The following is a 19,812-nucleotide window of genomic DNA, read 5'->3' on the forward strand; positions in this document are numbered from 1 at the left end:
CAACATGTAATAAGAAGCTTACAAAAGCTCTAAATTAAAAAATAAGTTTACGCAAATCCAATAGCCGAAATTTTTTTTTACAAGTGGCTTTTGTTAAATGAAACATAATTAAGTTTTCTTTTTCGAAACTTAACGAAATTTTACGGACTATATGCACTTATTTTATTTTATGTTTTATTTTATTGCTTATGTTTTATTTTATGTTTTATTTTTGGGCTTACGACTACTAAAGTTCAACTCCGCAGCCTTGTAATTCTGAACCAATACAGAAAAAATGGAAACTCCTGGATCAGTACCTCCTGAGGTATTGATTTGTTACGGAGACATGGAGGACTTTGCGACTCGACAGATTAAACGTGCATCAGTCCCCATTTACTACACGGGGAGTCTTCGACCGGCGGGGATCGAGCCCACGAACTCTTGGACATGGGCCCAGTGCCCTACCAACCAGATTATCCGGGCCTACTATATGCAATTAGTAGAATTTCTCTTTATATGAAATATTAATGACTCGCAAAAATATCTTAAAACTGGTTAATAATAAATACATTTCTCTTATGTGGCACCATGAACTCGAGTATTTCTCAATACATTGGCGACACTTTTGCAAGTATTTATTTTATTAGATTATTTTAAAGAACAATTTAAATAGTGTTGAATAGTTACGTTAAGTATTCACTTAGATTAATCCTGTTAGGCAGTCTATCTTAAGTAATAATTTAAGTTGCGATGAATAATTAGCTTACGCGAAATATTTAATTTAGAATAATTTTGCATTTTTATGGAAATAAAAACTTAGTTACGTAGTAATTACTTAGATTTATTTTTGATACTTGCTAAAATTGGGGTTGAAATTTTAAACATTAAACGGTGTTATGGTGCTGCATACTGTCATGCCAATTATAGGCCACGGAGCTTGCCTTCGTCGAGCAATTGCATACATGCATATTATACTGGGGTTCCTAATTTTTTTCGGCTGCGGAACCCTAAAGGATCAACATTCATTCGACGGAACCCCGATTTTATAATTAAAGTATATAAAAGCAATGGTATACCTGCAAGTGACGAAGGGTGGGTATCTCGATCCTGATTGGTTGCTAAAACGTGTCATTTGTTTACGTTAGCAACTGTTCTTTCCATTCTATTTTTAGTCAGCCAAGTCAGTCATGATTAAATTCTCTTAAGTATACGTAATAAGTTAAGTACATTCTATATTCTTTAGCAAAGATTTCACTTATTTCACTAGATATTTCTTATTTAACACAAAGCCAGGCTCGAAATCATGTAGAACATAAACTAATTATGCATCAAAGTTGCCATGTACACAAAACAAAAATATATCACTGTTACAATAAAATACATTAACAAATAATAAATTTAAATTAAGTAAAAGACGTAGAAGAGAAATAATTGTATTATAACAAATTCTATGTGCGTACGACTTTGTATTTTATTAACTTCTCATTAAATAACAATCTAACTTATGTGGAGAAACTTAGGTTAATTTTAACCCACCACTTTGCTTATAAACGATCAACTGGAGCTGGCGTCATATGTCACATATGTGGGTATCTGTGATATTCTTTTTCTTCTTCTTCTTGAAGTGCAAATACCCAATTGTGAACATATTAACCTATAAAGGACTGATTTGTTTTGATTTATAAATTTACCACAGTATTATTTTTTTCCATTCAGTTCAATCAAAAAACATAGTTTAATAAATTTTACTTTTTAGCTTGCACCGAAAAGTGGACAAAAACTTGAATTTTTTCATGAGGAGAGCTCCTTTAAATTTTATGAACTCAAGCTAGTGGAAAAGTTGTCACATTTTTAACTGACCTCAAATTCGTTTTGGTTACCTTATTGCAGCCAGAAATAATGAAAACTTACCTATTTATCAGGCTCAGTTCTTCAGAAGTGATTTGAGTAATCTAAATAGTCAGGAAGTAGTCAAGTTGATTTCATTCTCACACAGACACGAAAGCAAATTAATAAAACTGTAGTATAAATTAGACAATTTTTGTTCTTTTTATCTAATTAACATGGTAAATTAATTTTCAGTTGAAAAATATCAAATCAATTTTAATTATCTTAATTGCGCAGAAATTTATCCTTATGTTACACAGATTCATTAGAAGGAAAAATACTACTTTTCCTTTACTGAATATACTATTCAAACTAACTAAACTTTAATTTTTCAATATTAAAAAATTGTTCGAAGTGTTTTAATGTTAAGTATTTTTTAATTTCATAATGCCATGTAATCTTAAAGTTTAGCACGATAAAAAAAAAATTGTGTTTCTAAGAAATGAAATAGTATATTGCAATCAAATTGTATTGCTATTCCTCTATAGTGAAACACTATAGTGAAACAAAACCAAATACTGAACAAATTTCTTATTTTTTTTAGGGCGAATAAAACCTTTAGCAAAAAGTGCTCCACTTTCAGCAAAACAATTTGCCAGGATTAGTTTCGTTAGCTCGAAGTGTCGTATTCGAGAACTTTGATAATTATTATTTTTATTACTTAGGGTTAGTTCTCAATATAAACTTAGCCGGTATTATCATAAACTTAGTAAAGCTCCTCCATATTACGACTTTTACAAGTCTTGCACTTTTTTTCCGAACTGCACCGGCAAGTGCAATTCAAATATCACTTTATTTTTCACAAGTTTTGCACTTATTTTTCAAACTGCAAAAAGGCAAATATAATTCGAACTAGTACTTAATTTTTTACACGTCTTGCACTTGCGGCAGATTCAATTCAAACTAATGCAATTTTTTTTACCAATAAAAAGTTAGTTAATGTTAGTATAAACAAAAAGTATTTATAAATTTCTCCATGATGCCATACACTCTTAAAATTTAGCACTATTAAAAAAAAAGGGGAAATATTAAAGATAGTTTTTGTTCTCGCATGAATCATTCATAATCGTAATCGTAGTGTTCCTAAAAAATGCAATAATGTCTGGCTATCAAAATGCATCGCAATCTCCTTTTAGCTATACAAAACCAAATATTGAACTTATTATATTATTTATATACACGAATGAAACATTTAGCCAAAGGAACTTGCACATTCTGCAAAACAATTTGTCAGGATTAGTTTTATTAGCGTATAACTCGGCGTTTCTTATTTGAGCATTTTTATTTAGAGTTAGTTCTCCATGTAAACGGAACCGGCATTATCGTAAACTCATTAAAGCTCCTCCGTATTACGACTTTTACAAGTCTTGCACTTTTTTTTCTTCTTCTCTCTAACTGCACGCGGCATTCTAAATGCATGAAAGAACTTCATTTGCAATGACGGTGCTCGTAAAAGTGCTAGCCAACCCCTCTATAACCGACACTTCGACTTTTATTTTCATCTGAACACGGCCCACCCGGTATTCGAAAAACATTTGTACGTGTGCATAAAAGCATAACCAGAATTAATTGAAACCTTAAAGAATCTCCGGCAACGGCCAACTAAGACATCATAAAGGGGGTAGAGAATTTTTAGCGAGTTTTGAAAATACGAACGAAAAAATTTAATAACTGAAACAAAGCAATGCCCTCTCTAGGTGCACATTTTGAACTTTTCCAACTTTTTGATCCATTCTAGATCTTGTACATCATTAAAAGCTCTCACGAAGTCACCAAGACGGGGAGGGGGTGGGGAATAAAAATAAGTCTTCTGCAAAGGGATATCAAAGTCGTAAAATTTCTGAGGGTGCTTCTGAAAAGTTTTTATGGGAGCGTATTTAAAGAATAGCGTTCTTCTTTTCTTATCTTTGAAGAACTGCTCCGTTTTAATTTTTTCTTATTATTTCGAACAATCTTTATTATTTTATTTTAGAACGAATTTCATGTAACAGCTGCAAATTTAATACTTTCGCAACCCAGTGATGCTGATGTCACGCTGGGAAATATAAAAAAATAAAACGCTTGTTAAGTAGAGCTTTGTGTGTTAGCGTTTTATTATTATTATTATTTTTTTTTAATAAAGGAGGGCACTCCCTATGACATGTGAGTATTTATTCATTTTACATTTTAAGTAGAGAGAAGAAGAATAAAAATATTCAAAGATCAGACACACCATCATTTCATTTCTAATTGGAAAGTTCATGTGCACTTTGTAAAACTCTTCTTCGTTTGATTACAAAATTCAAGGGCACTTTTGTAAAACTCTTCCATCAATCCAACGTTGAAATAATTTAAACTTTGATTCAACGTTCCATTTTGTATTCTTTCAATTTTTTCCTCCAAATTTAAAGTACAGTGCAATTCATTCCTAATTATTAATCTTATGTGCACTTTCGTAAAGCTCTTCTTCTAATACGTTGTTAAACCAATTTTAATTTTAATTCAGTGCTCCATTTCGTATGCTTTTAGTTTCTTCCCCAAATTTAAGGAACTATGAAATTAAATTTTAATTATAAAATTCAAGTGCGTTTTTGTAAAACTTCTTTGAAAGCGATGTTAACATAATTTTTGTAAAACTCTTCTTTAAAAGCGATGTTAACATAATTTGAATTTTGATTCAACGTACCATTTTGTATGCTTTTAACTTTATTCTTTCCAAAAATTAAAGGTTCAGTGTAATTCATTTTTGATTACAATATTCAAGGGTACTTTTGTAATACTCTTCTTCCAATCCAATGTTGAAATAATTTGAATTTTGATTCAACGTTCCATTTCATATTCTTTCAATTTCTTAATGTACAGTGCAATTCATTCCTAATTGCACTTTTGTAAAGCTCTTCTTTCAATACGATGTTAAAATAATTTGAATTTTGATTGAACGCTCCATTTTGTATGCTTTCAAGTTTTTTCCTCCAAATTTAAGATACAGTAAAACTTGGTAAGTTGACCACCTGTATTAGTTGAACTCTATTATCAAGAACCGAAATTTTATAAAAGAGAACAAAACCTTTGCAGTTTGATCTCCTATCTACTTTGTACGTTGACCGCTGAATTAAAGTAAATTTGTCTGGTAGAGTTGAGGAATGCTGTTCTAAACTTTTCATAAATTGACCGAAAATAAACTTAAAGGAAATGTTCTATGCTATTATGATACGCATGAAAATTTCACTGAATTGTCTAAATTAGTACTAAAAGCTAACCTAAACCTAATTTCACTTATATTCTTATACATTGATAGTTTAAAAAAATAATCTATAGTTCACCCATTCATGACAACAGTTTTTCCTGCGGGGGATGGTGTTTACCAACAGGATAATGCACCATGTCATAAGGGTCGAATCGTCGAGGAACATTCCAGTGACTTTCAAGTTATGTCTTGGCCCACAAATTCACTTGACCTTAATCCAATAGAGCATTTGTGGTCCTACTTGAAAAACCAAATTCGTGCTGCCACGCTACCCCCTCGCAATTTGAGGGAATCGCAGGACCAGTTGGTGAGTGCTTGGTACCAGATACCTCAGACTACCTATCAGCACCTTGTGGAATCAATGCCACGGTGGGTCATTTATAGACATTTACATGGTTATCATTTAACAAAAAAGTATATATAAAACGTAACAAAGTATTCAAATATGCATGCAAATTTTTAAAAATCCATACTTGCACTACAGCCAATAAAAGGCTTTTATTCTCCAACTATCATTTCCACACAACTTTCAAATGTGTTTTAGATTGATATTTGGAAGAGTCCATTGGCTACAATAGGGGTATCGCATATTTTAGGAAAGATCGAATATTAGGCACTTTTTCTCAATTTTTGTGTGCGGTGGTATGTTTGCGTTATCTTATTTTTTTATTTTAAATTTATGCTTTAATTATGATTTAGTTATTTATTTTAAATTATTTTATAATTTATTTAAAATAAAAAGAATGAAAATAAGTGTATAGTAATTAATAATAAATAAATGAATCATTTCGATAAATAATTTTTACATGGTTTCATTTAATACGCGGACCTTATTTGTTCCGTATCTTGTTTGATACAAAACATTGAACAGCAATGAACATATTAGTTTTTAATTTTAATTAAATAGTTTTTTGTCGCATTTCTAAAGCAAATGTAACTAAAGTGAAGCATCACTTTAAAAATTTTGGATCAAGTTACTGTATAAAGTACCGGCACTCAGGGTACAGGTACATTTTACCCTGAATCCATTTTGACCGTAAAATTTTTCAGAACAAGCAAAATCTGATAAACCGTAATTTTTACTGTGAAATGATCTAAAATTTCACGGTAAAAATGGATTTTGCACTTGAATGGATTTCACGGATGCCGTATTCAGAGTGCCAGTAATTTTTTACAGTGTATTTAGTCTAATATACGAATTACGTCTTAATTGAAATAATTGCCTACATTTTTAAACATCCGGCTTTTCTGTTCTTCTCTGTTTACATGAATTTGTTCCTGGATTGCTTAAAAATTATAACACGAGTTATCGGACTGAGTAATTCAATCAGGCAAACTTTGCTGAGAAATTAAATTTTAATGTCATCGTTTAACAAAACAAAAGAACAACCACTCAAAACATTCATTGATATTTTTTTTCATAAATGATCTAACATTTCGTGGCCGTAAAGCAATAAGATCTAATATGATACAAATGCTGATCTCACACTTTCTGTGTGGCGGAATCAATTATAAAAAGCCGCCAAATGAACTCGCCAGACAAAACAATGACTCGTTGGCAATATCACTTTACACAAAGAACAGTTTCCTATTTTTTTCTTCAACCACAGCTTAATTTAGAAATCCATTAAAGAAGAATGGGAATTAATAAAACAATTTTCCGAAAGAAAAGATTATCGTTATTGCTACTTAAATAATTTATATTTTTATTAATTGGAAATTCCTCCCAGTTCTTTTGTACGGCTGAAGATTATTATTATGCTTGTCTTTTCTTGGAGGTTATCTGTATTTTTCTATATGTCATCGATGTATATTCAATATTTCGAGATTAATAATTTTTTTTATTTATTAAGCCAAACGTGTCAAGCATATGGCACCAAAAGGTCTGTTTACTAATTGACCGAGGACTATAATAAAAGCGTATTTATTAAAAATCTATTCAATACTTATACTGCAATTATTGGTTCAGTACTTTGAACTGAGCTAGGCTGATGCTACAAATGCTGTCGGCTTCAAAGCTGAAAAATAAAGAAGCAAAAAATTTAATAGTACAATTAACCATATCATGCGTGTTTTAAATTTATAAACAAATTTGTAAGTCAGGATGTTTTTAATCATAACTATGACATACCATTTATTTCATGGAGGCCGACCATAAATGATGTCACGCGGGACAGAGTAACAAACAGTAAAATCATCAGAATTTTTATAATGCTTATTTTTATATATGTTTATTTTCATTTTACGTTTATTTTAAAACGATAGAATTGCTATTTTGTTTTAATAACTTCCTTTTGTATTCTTCTTTTCCAATTCCTGGAGATGGCTGGGATAGAAAATGCTCAAAAAATTACGCACAAACGCTTGCTTTGAAGCACACCTGCATTTGACAAAACGCCTTGCTCACTATAAGTCAGGATTTCTACCTTTTCGTAAGTCACTAATCTAGGCATATAGAAACACTTCTTCTTCTTTGGCACTACAGCCAGTTGCCGACCAAAGCAGTCTCAGTCAGTTTACCCCATCTAGATCTATTTGGTGCCATATTCCTCCTTTTGTTAACTCTGAAGTCCTTTTTACCACTTCTGTCCTATATCTAACCATCTTGTTCAAACTCATCTTCCTAATTTTCCTTTTGGTGTTTTGAAGGTTAATTTATTTAGAAGATTTTCATCGCTGCATAGGAATATATGTCCTAGTCAACTTATTTGAGAATCATTGATCATGAACAATCGAAGGAAAAACATGTAATGTCAAATAGGAATAATTGCATTAATAATTGGTGTAAAATTACATTTAAAAAAAGGGGGAGATTTAAACAGACTTTCAATTTGCGCGTAATAATTCTTCATTCGATTTGTTTAAAAATTTACAGTATGTTACTAATGCATCTTACACATATAATATTTTCAATCGCGTTTTTATTTTTTGATTTATTAATTAATAGATAATTTTCTTTAATAACCTTAATAAAAAATACCTTCCTTTAATAAAAAATAATTTTTAAAAAAATTTAAAAAAAAAAGAAAACAAAAACTACGTGCAATGAGAACTGCAATAATAATAGAGATCCTGTCAAATATTTGAGTCAAGCGGATAAGAAAATTGAAGTTATGGGGTTCAGAATGAGTAAATGAAACAGGTGCACTCTAAAAAACTCCAGATCAAATTGCTACTAATAGTACCGGCACTCTAAATCCATTTTTACGGGAACATGTTACGAAACAAAAAATCTGATATCCCGTAATTTTTACAGTACTAATTACCGTAAAATCACTGAATCACTCTAATTAAATAAATATTAATGTAAAAATTACGGTATAATATTTCATGGTTCAGATGAATTTTGCAGTAAAATGGATTTTACAGATGATGCCCTCTAAGTCCCGATGCTTTATACCGTAATTTGATCCGAAATTTTTTACACTATCGTATATAAAGGAAAAAAATATATATTCTAGAATTCATTCCGAATTATATTCCACGAGTTTGACACCACTTTGAAGTTGCGCCTGAGGCTGATGTTCCCCCTCTAACAACGCCACTGAGTATATATGCTTATGGTCTTTCGTTTTTTGATCGTTTCGTTTCTTTTCGTCCGTTTCATTTATACTTGTAAATTGCCTGATTTAAATGTAAGGCATTAATAAGAATAGTACCTTCCACAGAATTTGAGACTTTACAACATGCTGATTTTGAAATTGCAGAAAAAGTGAACAGCTTTTCTGTTACGATTTTTTATTTATTTAACTTACGATAATTATACAAATGCGTCATATATATATTTAATATTTTTACACTTCACATCAATACAAAGTCTATAACTTTTATAAAATTATGATTATTTTAAAGTTCTAACCTTCGTCTAATTACAATTTCCTTATGGACAATGGTGTTTAATTAAACACCCCTTCAATACACCATTTTCAGTTTCAAGGAATGTATTTTCTACAAGGACAGGTATTTATAACCAGAACATGGATTCATTACTAGGACATGTATTTTGATACAGCGAAGAAAATGTTTAAAAAAAAATAACCTTCCTAACACCACAGGGAAAAGAAGAAGGCCTAGAACAAGAAAGCCCAGATCGAAATAGTTAGATAAAGTAGTGACGTGGTTATAGGGCTTGGCCTGTGACCGGCTGTAGGGCCTAAGAAGACGAAGAAAAGCATTCCTACGTAAAGTATATTTTCATGATTAAAAATCTGTGTATCAGATTTCATCAGAATTAGAAATCATAAGTTCGAGACTTTCGGAATAACGATTCATTATTATGTATTAGTAATGAAATTACTTTACTTGGTCAAAAGTTTATTTATTTATTTTTTTATATATAGGTTGTTTGAATAAAAGTGCATCCTTGCAAATAACATGAATTAATTTTCGCCTTTAAAATGCTAACAAATAAATAAATAAAATACCAATAACTGTCTGGGAAAATGAACTTCAAAACGAGAATGATGATTTTAGCTAATGTTTTGAGTAAGCCTTTTAATTTCAATCAAGCTTTAAGATTTTTTTATTTCTATTTCATACGGAATTAAAACTAAAATATTTTTAGTTTTAATAAAAATGAAATTTCTTTTCAACGAAGCATCTATTTGCGTTGAAGATTAATATGCGAATAATTGGAAGAGAAAAAAAACTGTATAAACTAAGAATTGCATCAAAAAAGAATAATATTAATTTTGCCTTTTGACTTCTAAGCATCTAATTTTGCTTCATTGTTAAATTCTTCTTTTGGGGTAAGCTTCCTTTATTAATAACATGGAAGAATAGAAATGTATTTTACACTTAGATATTTTTATTAAAAAAGTAATTTATAAGTAGGTAACTGATTACTGATCATCCAAATTGAATTGATTGCTAATTTTCAATAAATTTGGTAACAAGAATAATTATTGTTGTTATTAAATTGATCGAAAAATAATGAATAAAATTTTTTTTAAGCGCCAGTGTTGAAGATTACACAATTTCTTTTTATCAACATCTAGGTTTTGAGAACTAATTTGATGATGCTTTTCAATAATAATAATAATTATCAATTACTAATTTTCTAATATAATAATTATTATTATTTATAAAAATAGTTATTATTTATAATATTTTTATTTTGTTATATTATTTTGTGAGTTTTAAAATCAAAACAGCTCGCAGAAATTTGCAATCTTTATTCAGGTTATTAAATTTATCGATATTACTTCATCGTTTTGTTTATAAAAATATCATTAATTTCGTAATATTAATATTTTCATATTCATTTAACTAATTTTAGTTTATCAAACACTAAACAAAACGGAGTTTATTAAACATTTAACTTATAAAAGGTAATTTTTATGAAAAAAGATTTTTTTATATTTTTTATTTTCTTTGAGAGTATTTTTGTACACATTTAAATGATAGCTTAAATGCTTAACAAAATGTTGCAATTAAATTCCCCTTCCCATTTAAAAGTAAATAAATAAAATAAATAAAAAACAAAAATTCTCGCAATAAATTTTTTTTTTCTAAAACAATAAATTAGCAATATAGTTTTCAAATTAACTCTAGGGTTCAAATTAGAAAAAATAAATTGAATTTTCAAACATTTTTTTTTCAATAAAATGCTTCCGCATGGTAAACAAAATTATTACCCATTCCGATCAGATTCGGTCGTTTGATTAAATAGCATTTTTCAATTAGGAGTAAAAAATAAAAGTCTGAATATAATAGAAATCCTTTGATGTATCTGATCTTTTGAGTTGAAAAAAAAAACTAAATAATCGGAATAAAAGTGTGAGTTGATAGAGTGAGGGGGTAGTCATTTAGGGAAAAATAAGAAGCATTTGTGGAAGAGTACTCTCTTCACAACAGAATGTCTAGTTATCTCTTTTGTATTTTTTCTCTCCAGTGAGGAGAAAGAGAGAGAGGGTGGAACCTTCTATCGACATTCGCTGACGAGGGGTTTTTCTTTTGCAGGGTGAAACAGACTGAGGAGTTTTACAGCACGTGACAGCAGGTGAAGTCGGTCCCTTGTTTACGAAGGGCCATCCATCTCCCTGGCTGACTCCGCCCCGCACGACCTTGGAGCGCTACGACCTGTGACAGCGACCACCCCTCCTCTGCCAATGGTAATCTTCGACGTCACGGACAGGCGGAGCCACGGGCGCGCCGCTCGCCCTTCGATCGTTGTTCGTTTTTCCCCGACCTCACAACACGCGGCAACGCTTGCCGAATTGAGATGTCCTTACTCCGATGGCTAGCACGAGCCCTTACCTCTCGTCTGCCGGCCTGGTGAATTCACTCGCCACCGGTCCTGAAAGCCCAGGAATGCAAGTCGCCACATCGCAATCCGCCTACGCTAGAGAGCCTCCAGAAATGAAGTACATGCCGCCCCAACACCAGAGTCATAATGGACACCATGCACTGGCGCCCCAGCATCACTGGGTGAGCCTGCCGCCCCATAACGATGCTTGGTCAGCCGCCATGCCACCACCTGGCCTGCACGCCGCTCAAGATGTGAAACCCCCTGATTTGCATAGTGTCCATCACCGTCCACCCCAGCACATGGCCGCCTCTCATCCATGGCATCATTCTTCCCTTGCATCATCTCATATGTCCGGCATGGGGGGTCCGGGAGGAAATAGTGCATCTCCGCATCATCATCTCCAACATTATGGCATGAATGGTATGCTTGGAGGACATGGTTCTCAATTACACCCTGCTATGAGGGAAATGCAACATTCTGAGCATCCCCACCACCATCATCATCACCATCATCCCCACGATGATCTGTCTCATCCGATGGATCATGGACATAGACACCCAGATGACTGTGGTCCCCTGGGGCCCGGTGAAGAAGCCCCAAGTTCGGACGATTTAGAACAATTCGCGAAACAATTTAAACAAAGACGTATTAAACTTGGTTTTACCCAAGCGGACGTCGGGCTGGCCCTGGGAACTTTGTACGGTAATGTTTTTAGCCAGACAACTATATGCAGGTTTGAAGCTCTTCAACTAAGTTTCAAGAACATGTGTAAGTTGAAGCCCCTATTAGCAAAGTGGCTTGAAGAAGCAGACAGTACTACCGGTTCACCGACATCCATAGACAAAATAGCCGCGCAGGGGCGCAAAAGAAAAAAGCGAACGAGTATCGAGGTTTCAGTAAAAGGAGCGCTTGAGAACCACTTCCACAAGCAGCCTAAGCCAGCGGCTCAAGAAATAGCCAGCCTGGCGGACAGTCTTCAGCTTGAGAAAGAGGTTGTCAGGGTTTGGTTTTGCAATCGTCGACAGAAAGAGAAGCGTATGACACCCCCTGTTAATATGGGTACCGGTCAAATGCAAGGTGACGGTGGACTAATGATGGGTGGAAGCCCTCTACACGCGCACAGCCCCAGCAATCTCATGCAGTCACCCCCTCCGCCCCCACATTCGATGGCTGCGGCTCACTGACCCGTGGCCGGGGCCGCGGACTCCGTCCATCACTACGCCGGCCCTTTAGGGTCGACGGACGAAGACCTTTTGCCTGACCGCGAGCCCCTGCCACCGCCAACACAGTTCTTCTTCTCTTTGCTGAGAGGTGCCGCCCTGGAGCCGCCCTCCTACAAATGTACATGAATTTTATTTTCTCATCCTAACGAATGATGGACACCTAAATTGAATCGTCATCTTTGAATGAGGAAGAAAGAAAAGAAAACTTCATTGTTTTTTTGTGCCAATCTGTGGTTCCCTCTTTATTTTGAAATAAATAAAAAGTAAGGAGGGGGGACAAATGACCCCTGTGCCCCTCTTTCTACATTCATGATGTTGATCTTGATTCGCAGCTACAACATCCACCTGCTAAGGTAAGTTTATTATCATTTTTAATCATCAAATTTATATTTAACGTTTGTTGATATGTAATGATAAAGCATGGTGATATTTAACATGTTTTGTAAAATGTATATCTGAAATAATAACACACGTGAACTTTTTTTAATATCCCTGTTTTAATGGTTGAAATTTTAAAATGTATTCCTATATTGTCTTTAAACTTCAAATTGTATTCCTCCGATTACCGATTTTAAATTGCGTTTACTAACTTAAAATTCCTACCACACGACCAAAGTTCAAAATTTGAATTAAAATTAAACTTTATTGTATTATTAAAGTAGGTGGTTGTAAATTGTTTCTCCGAAATATATTTTTGTTTTATTTTTGCAAATCTGGTAAGTTTAGTAATTTGAATACTTTGAAATGTATTAAATCGAATTAAATGCTTCATTTTGCCGTCTATTGTTATTATTAATATGATATGCTAGTTCAATAAGTTGTCAATGTTATGTAAGTTCGACATGTTGAAATTACAAATTATTATATCAAGATTTTTATAGTGATTGGAATGATATTACGATTATGAAAATTTTATCTGTTTATTATTAATCGTAGTGTTTTTATTTTTACTTTCGTAAAATTTGGTATGATTAAAATATACTCTATAGGCAGGGGTCTGTTTAGAAGAAATTTGGGTCCGTAAACGGACCCTTCACAAAATATCTTTCCATAAAAACGGACCCTTCACAAAATATTTTAACTTAAAAACGGACCCTTCAAAAATTTGTTTATCCTTATTATTACTTTGTCAATCGAATAAACCCTTTCCAGGGCAGAAAACAGGAAAGATGGATGCAAACGAATTAAGTTTTATCTTCGGCAGACGATTCTTCCATTATTCGTCCGAAATGAATATTCTGCGTTCAACAGTATAGGCTAAATACCAAATATTTGTATGTTGCATCTCTAATTTAGAAGTAGCAATTGTTGTTTATTTTTTAAAATTTAATTTTTTTAATTATAATTTTACAGTGTTGAGCATTATCATGTATGTCTTTACAGTTTAAAAACTCCTTGAAATTTTTTTTTTTTTTGCAATAACGGACCCTATTTGCACAAATTCATAAAAGCGGACCCTGATTGAAAGAATGTGAGTAATTTTTTCACAATTTCACGAAAAACGGACCTTTCACAAAATGTCTGGACAGACCCCTGATAGCACAGAAAAAGGTTGTTTTAATATGAATTTTTACATGTGCTTTGTTCGAAAATGACAATGTTATGATTGTTAAAAAAACAATAGATAAAAAGATTTTATGATATGAAATATAATGATTGCAATGTAAAATAATTACTAATTCCAACTGAACAAAAGCGTAAATTATTGTTTAAATATTAAAAATCGCAATGTAGCACTTTTGACTTTAAGAAAAAAAATATGTATAATTATAACTGGATTGAAATTAACATTATATATTTGTGTGGAATGTATGTATTTAAAATATTTTCAACCGAAAACTAAAAAACTAATTATTTAAAATTAAAATTCTATTAAGCAGATTACGAGATTTATTCACGAAAGAGCATTTTACAACGAATTTAGATTCAGTGCATCGTCTTGTGCGGCTTTTAAACAACAAATACCCTTGTCATCATTAAAAATAAGAATTTCCTTGAATTTTAGTTCTAAATTAAAGAGAATTAAAAATTTTGATTAGTCATTAATGCAAAAAATTTCTTACATTTAAGTAAATTATGCACTTCGGCAGTATTTGGAGTTTTTGCTTCAAATAAAAATTTAAAGCATCAAAAAAGCATAAAATATCAATAAACATACAAATAGAAATCATTTCTAATAAAATTCATTTATTTATTTTTTATTCTTCCTCTTATTTTAATTTGAGGAGGAGAAATAAATGGGAGCTACATTGTGTTCTCATTACAAAACAGCGTGCAGTCAGATCGTTGTTTACATATGGTAATTTTTTAATACATGCTGATTTAAGCAGTACATTAGTGGCTGCGTCTGGGAACAAAACCTTTTCGCATTTTCAACCTTTTTATAGCTCTCCCTTTATTAGGTATGCTAGATATTGATAATAGCCTTCCTCCTATTTGAATATATTTTGAAGAAGGTTTATCATTAAATTTTTTTAACCTTTCCCCTTTGTAATATAAGTTTTTATTCATTTTTTTTTAAAAATCTGGGTGCATTTTTTTAAAAAATAAATTATTACTTTTTATTTTGAATTGACTGGTTTTCTGACGTTCTTAGATTATATATTTCGTAATATCAATTAAAAGACAATCAATAATAATTTAGTTAACTAATCAGTAATAATTTACTTAATTTTATTGTTTTGATAAATTTGATTGATTTAAGCAGCGTATTGTTGGCTGCGCCTGGAACAAAATCTTCGCGCATTTTCAGCCTACTATAGTTCACCTTATATCAGGTATGTTAGATATTGTAATAATCTTTTTGCTACTTGAATAAATTTAAAAAAAAAAAAAGTTTGAGATTTTTTCAAGCCTCTTTGTAAATTATCGTTTCATTCATTTTTTTTTAAATCCTTGCACTTTTTAAATTTATTGATTTGAGTACATTTATTTTGATAGATTATTTTAGGCTTGTAAAATTATATGTTTCATGTATGAATTAAGTGGTTTTGTAATGTTATTGATATAATTATTGATACTAATCACTTTAAATCAATCATGAACTGGTATTAATATTTAAATATTTCTTTTTTTTTCCTTTAGTATATCTGTGTTTTTTTTTACTTTTAATTCAATTAATTGTCTTTAACTTTTTTTTAAAGGAAGTAGTAATGGTTATTAATAATTTATTGTGTCCTACTTGAATGGAAACCACTCAATCAATTTCAAACTGTTGAGTCTGTTATTGATTATTGATCTGGAGTTTTATTGATTTATTTAATGTTCTCAAATGGGTTAATAACGTAAACGCATTTTAAATAAATATAAAGAGAAAATACTTTGTTTTATTACACGTGTAAATTCGTCAAAACTTTTTAATTTGTTCAGCAAGTTAATAGCTATTAAGTTATTAATTAATAATTCAATTGATTTTTTCTGTTGAAATATGCTACATCCACATCGTATTTTTTATTTGTGAATTTTTACTATATGATATAGAAATGCAATACTGTACTTTTTTATAATTTTTTAATCCTAAATAAATAAATTTACTCGGTTATTCTTTACTAAATCACTTTGGAATCACTTTCGCTTCAAGTAAGATTTGATTTGTTGAATTATTTAATATAAGGAAGATTAAGTGCATTTTTCGTGGAAATTATAACTTCAATGTTAAGTTGTAATTAGTTATTTTGGATGTAACACACATCATTTTTTACAATAGTTTTGTTTTAACTTTATGGTGTATTATCGAAGAATAAAATAATAAAGAAAACAAAATTTATAAAATCGTATTATTCCCAAATAAAAAGTCTTAAATTATTTAAGAAAAGATATTAGGAATGTATGTTATTTATTTTTATTTATTCCAATTATCGGGGTGTTACATCAAAAAATATTTAATACCTAAAACTTTTTATTTGTAATACGTATTTTTACAGTGCATGTTTTATTTGTTAAGTTTTTAAATAAATATAAAGTTTTTATTAAATAATATTAAATAAAATTTAATATTAATAAATTAAATAAATAATAGTATAATAAATAATTAAATAAATAATAGTATAATAAAAAATTAAATAAATAATTAAATAATAGTAAATAAAACTTAATATTAATTAAATATTAAGTTTTTAAACATTTTTATTTGTTAAGTTTTTAAACAAATGACTTGTTATTTGTTAAGAAACAAATTTCTTTTTTTAATACTGTATAAGTTCTGGGCTTAATTATCTGGGGTGTAATAAAGACCAAATTTCACAGGTACTTTTCTGCTTGTGTAACGCCGTTCCAGGACTTTAAATCGATAATCATTTAGGTCATTGTTCGTAAAGTGAAGTAATAATAATAACTTATTGATCATAAATAAATATTTCTTAAAAAAAAACAGATGAAAAGTCTGTGGTTTATTTAGTGTTACCACCAGTGTTGTTTGTCGACCACCGTATTTGCGTCTACTTTACACATTTTTGATATTATTGCAACTCATTTTGGGATAAACTTTGTATGAAATGAACGTAATGTTTAGAAAATCAACTGAAACTATATCAATTCAATTCTTTTAGGTTAAACCCAATATTTTATTTTTTTGTATGTAACAGTTGAAAAGTTTTTTTTTTCTTGTAATGTTTATTAATTATTTTTTATCTAGAGTTATCCTCCTTATTGGATAGAAAATAAAACATGCAAACAATGTTAAAATTTAAATTTCGATTCATTCCTATTTAGATCTATTAACGGCAAACTGCGTTCAAGGGAAAAATTTTTTAGCACTACAACACTGATAGTTAAGTTAAGAAGATGAATATAATAAACCTTATTTGGCTTTTGTATCTCGAAAACTAATAATATGATTCTTTTAATACAATATTATGTAATATTATATACAAAATATAGAAGGTAAATAATATCAAATAAAAAATTATAGTAATATGGTTTTAATTTTTCATTTACTTAAACTAAATGTTTTAAAATGAATTTTTCATAGAAATTAATATTTATCTGAACAACATCATAACGTATATTGGTTACTTATTAGTGACAATTTCCCTAAACATAGTTTTTTTTATTTTATTAATCTTTGTTAAGATATTAAACCATTTCGTATATTTCATAATATATTTCTGTTTCCTGATTATTTTGGTAATCATAAAATATGATTTGAATTAGGGATTTTTTAATAGAAAAATCGATGTTAAGTAGCATTAACATTATAAGCAAAACTCTCGTTATGAATTATTTATTTTAATCAATAGACTTAAATCACTCTTTACCTGATCTGTAAAATTAAAAGTTATGTCACTAAAAATATTCACTATATCATACCATACAATCTTTTTGTACAATAACTTAAATAATAAAAAAAAATGCATTTACTTTGTAACGATGGTACTATTTTTCAATTGTATGTCGAATCTAGAACAAAAATACTATTACAAATATTTCATAGAAAGATATTTTATTATTTGAGAGGTTACATATAATTAATTAAATGTGGTCAAATCGCACTTTTTTCAGGAAATTATGAAAATTTTCAAAAGATCAACTTAACACATAAAGAATAATGCCAAAATATTTACGTTTATTACAGAATATTTATATGCTGTAATATAATATATTTACGTTTATTACAGTATTAATTCAGATTAATATAGTTTTGATATTTTTGCTTAAAAACTGCAACGTATATGTTATGATGCTAGCTTAAATCCAAGCAAATATTTTCTCATAGTCGATAAATTTTCTTTTGTCTTATTGTTCACAGGAAAAAAAGATGATTTTCGACAATTATAACACTATATTGACAGTTTTCCTGAAAATGATATTAAGAATGTTTCTTTTCAAAACGTATCTCGATTAACTTTTAAATGTTACTATAATATAGCACCTTCATTCAAACCCCATTTATATGTTTAAAATTATTTGAAAATTCGCAGAACAATTATCAACGTTTTAAAAACAGGGTTTTCTTTTATATCGAATTATATTCAATCCTTTCCAATATGCATTCTGTTTAATACATAAATTCATGAAAATTTCTACAAGCATAAATGTGATATTTATATAGAATATGAGAAAATATTTATGTCCTGGGTTATAGAACTGTGGATGATTACTTTATAACTCAAATTATTTTCTAAAAGAATATTAAATTCCCTCCAAACATTTTACTTTTTTCAAATTTCTGGTGTACAATGTCCAAATTAAAAACGTTACACTCTGATTCACTTTTAATTGGATTTAAATTTTATATACTAGATGTAATCTTCGCGTTTATCAATGAATTATCAATATATTATTATCAATAATTATCAATATATAAAAACGTAACATTTAGAAACATAAGTTTTTGCAACGGATTTGGACTTTTTTCACGGAATCTGGAAGGTATGGTTAAATAAATGTATAACTTTAATGTTTTTATAAAATTTTAAACTTTAATGTTGTTATAAAATTTTAAACTTCAATGTTTTTATAAAATTTTAAGCTTTTTAACTTAATCATTTATCATTGATTTAAACTTAATTATTTTGTTTTGAATGAGCATTAGTTGTTGATTATTTATTCTAAAAGTTCGTATAAAGAGTATTTGAAAAATTCCATATTAAATTTGCCTTAGAGCGTTGTGTATTCACTGTAAATATGAGCGCATGGCAAATTGAATTAATCAAATTCTGTGACTTAAAATAGTTTCAATACTGTAATTTCGCAAAAAAAATATTCTTTTACCTGCATGAAATAAACTTAATTTCTCTCCTACGAGGATATTTTTATATGCGTATCAGTGAAATTATGATTGGAGGAGTGTTTTTTTGGCCTAGTGGGAGATTAGTTTAATATTAGTGTATTTATGATTGCACGAGTGTTTTTTTGGCATAGTGTGAGAATAATTTAGTATTAGTGTAATTATGATTGAAGTGTTTTGTGAAAATAATATAGTATTAGTGTAATTATGATTGGAATAGTGTTTTTTTGGCATGGTGGGATAATAGTTTAGTATTAGTGTAATTATGATTGGGTGAGTGTTCTTTTGGCATAGTGTGAGAATAATTTATTATTAGTGTAATTATGATTGGTCAAGTGTTTTTTGGCATAGTGTGAGAATAATTTAGTATTAGTGTAATTATGATTGGAATCGTGTTCTTTTGGCATGGTGGGATAATAGTTTAGTAATAGTGTAATTATGATTGGACGACTGTTTTTCTTTGGCATAGTGTTAGAATAGTTTATTATTAGTGTAATTATGATTGGACGAGTGTTTTCTT

At 29.9% G+C, this 19,812-nt stretch overlaps 1 protein-coding gene and 1 long non-coding RNA gene across 10 annotated transcripts in view; one reads left to right on the forward strand and one right to left on the reverse strand.

The window, feature by feature from the left end:
* LOC139426887 (uncharacterized) overlaps positions 1–19,812 on the reverse strand; it is a 317,926-nt gene that overhangs the window by 200,914 nt on the left and 97,200 nt on the right. The gene's annotated exons all lie outside the window — the stretch shown is intronic.
* Positions 1–19,812, forward strand: part of LOC107447961 (silk gland factor 3) — a 463,042-nt gene that overhangs the window by 142,987 nt on the left and 300,243 nt on the right. For all 7 annotated transcript variants that reach the window (XM_071187006.1, XM_071186986.1, XM_071187003.1 and 4 more), the window contains exon 3: positions 11,054–12,918. In XM_071187006.1, coding sequence (XP_071043107.1) covers positions 11,330–12,526 — 1,197 coding nt within the window. In that variant the 5' untranslated portion in view covers positions 11,054–11,329 and the 3' untranslated portion in view covers positions 12,527–12,918. The remainder of the gene's footprint in view (positions 1–11,053; positions 12,919–19,812) is intronic.

The sequence above is a fragment of the Parasteatoda tepidariorum genome, chromosome 1, assembly GCF_043381705.1.
Source record: "Parasteatoda tepidariorum isolate YZ-2023 chromosome 1, CAS_Ptep_4.0, whole genome shotgun sequence".
Classification (NCBI taxonomy): domain Eukaryota; kingdom Metazoa; phylum Arthropoda; class Arachnida; order Araneae; family Theridiidae; genus Parasteatoda; species Parasteatoda tepidariorum.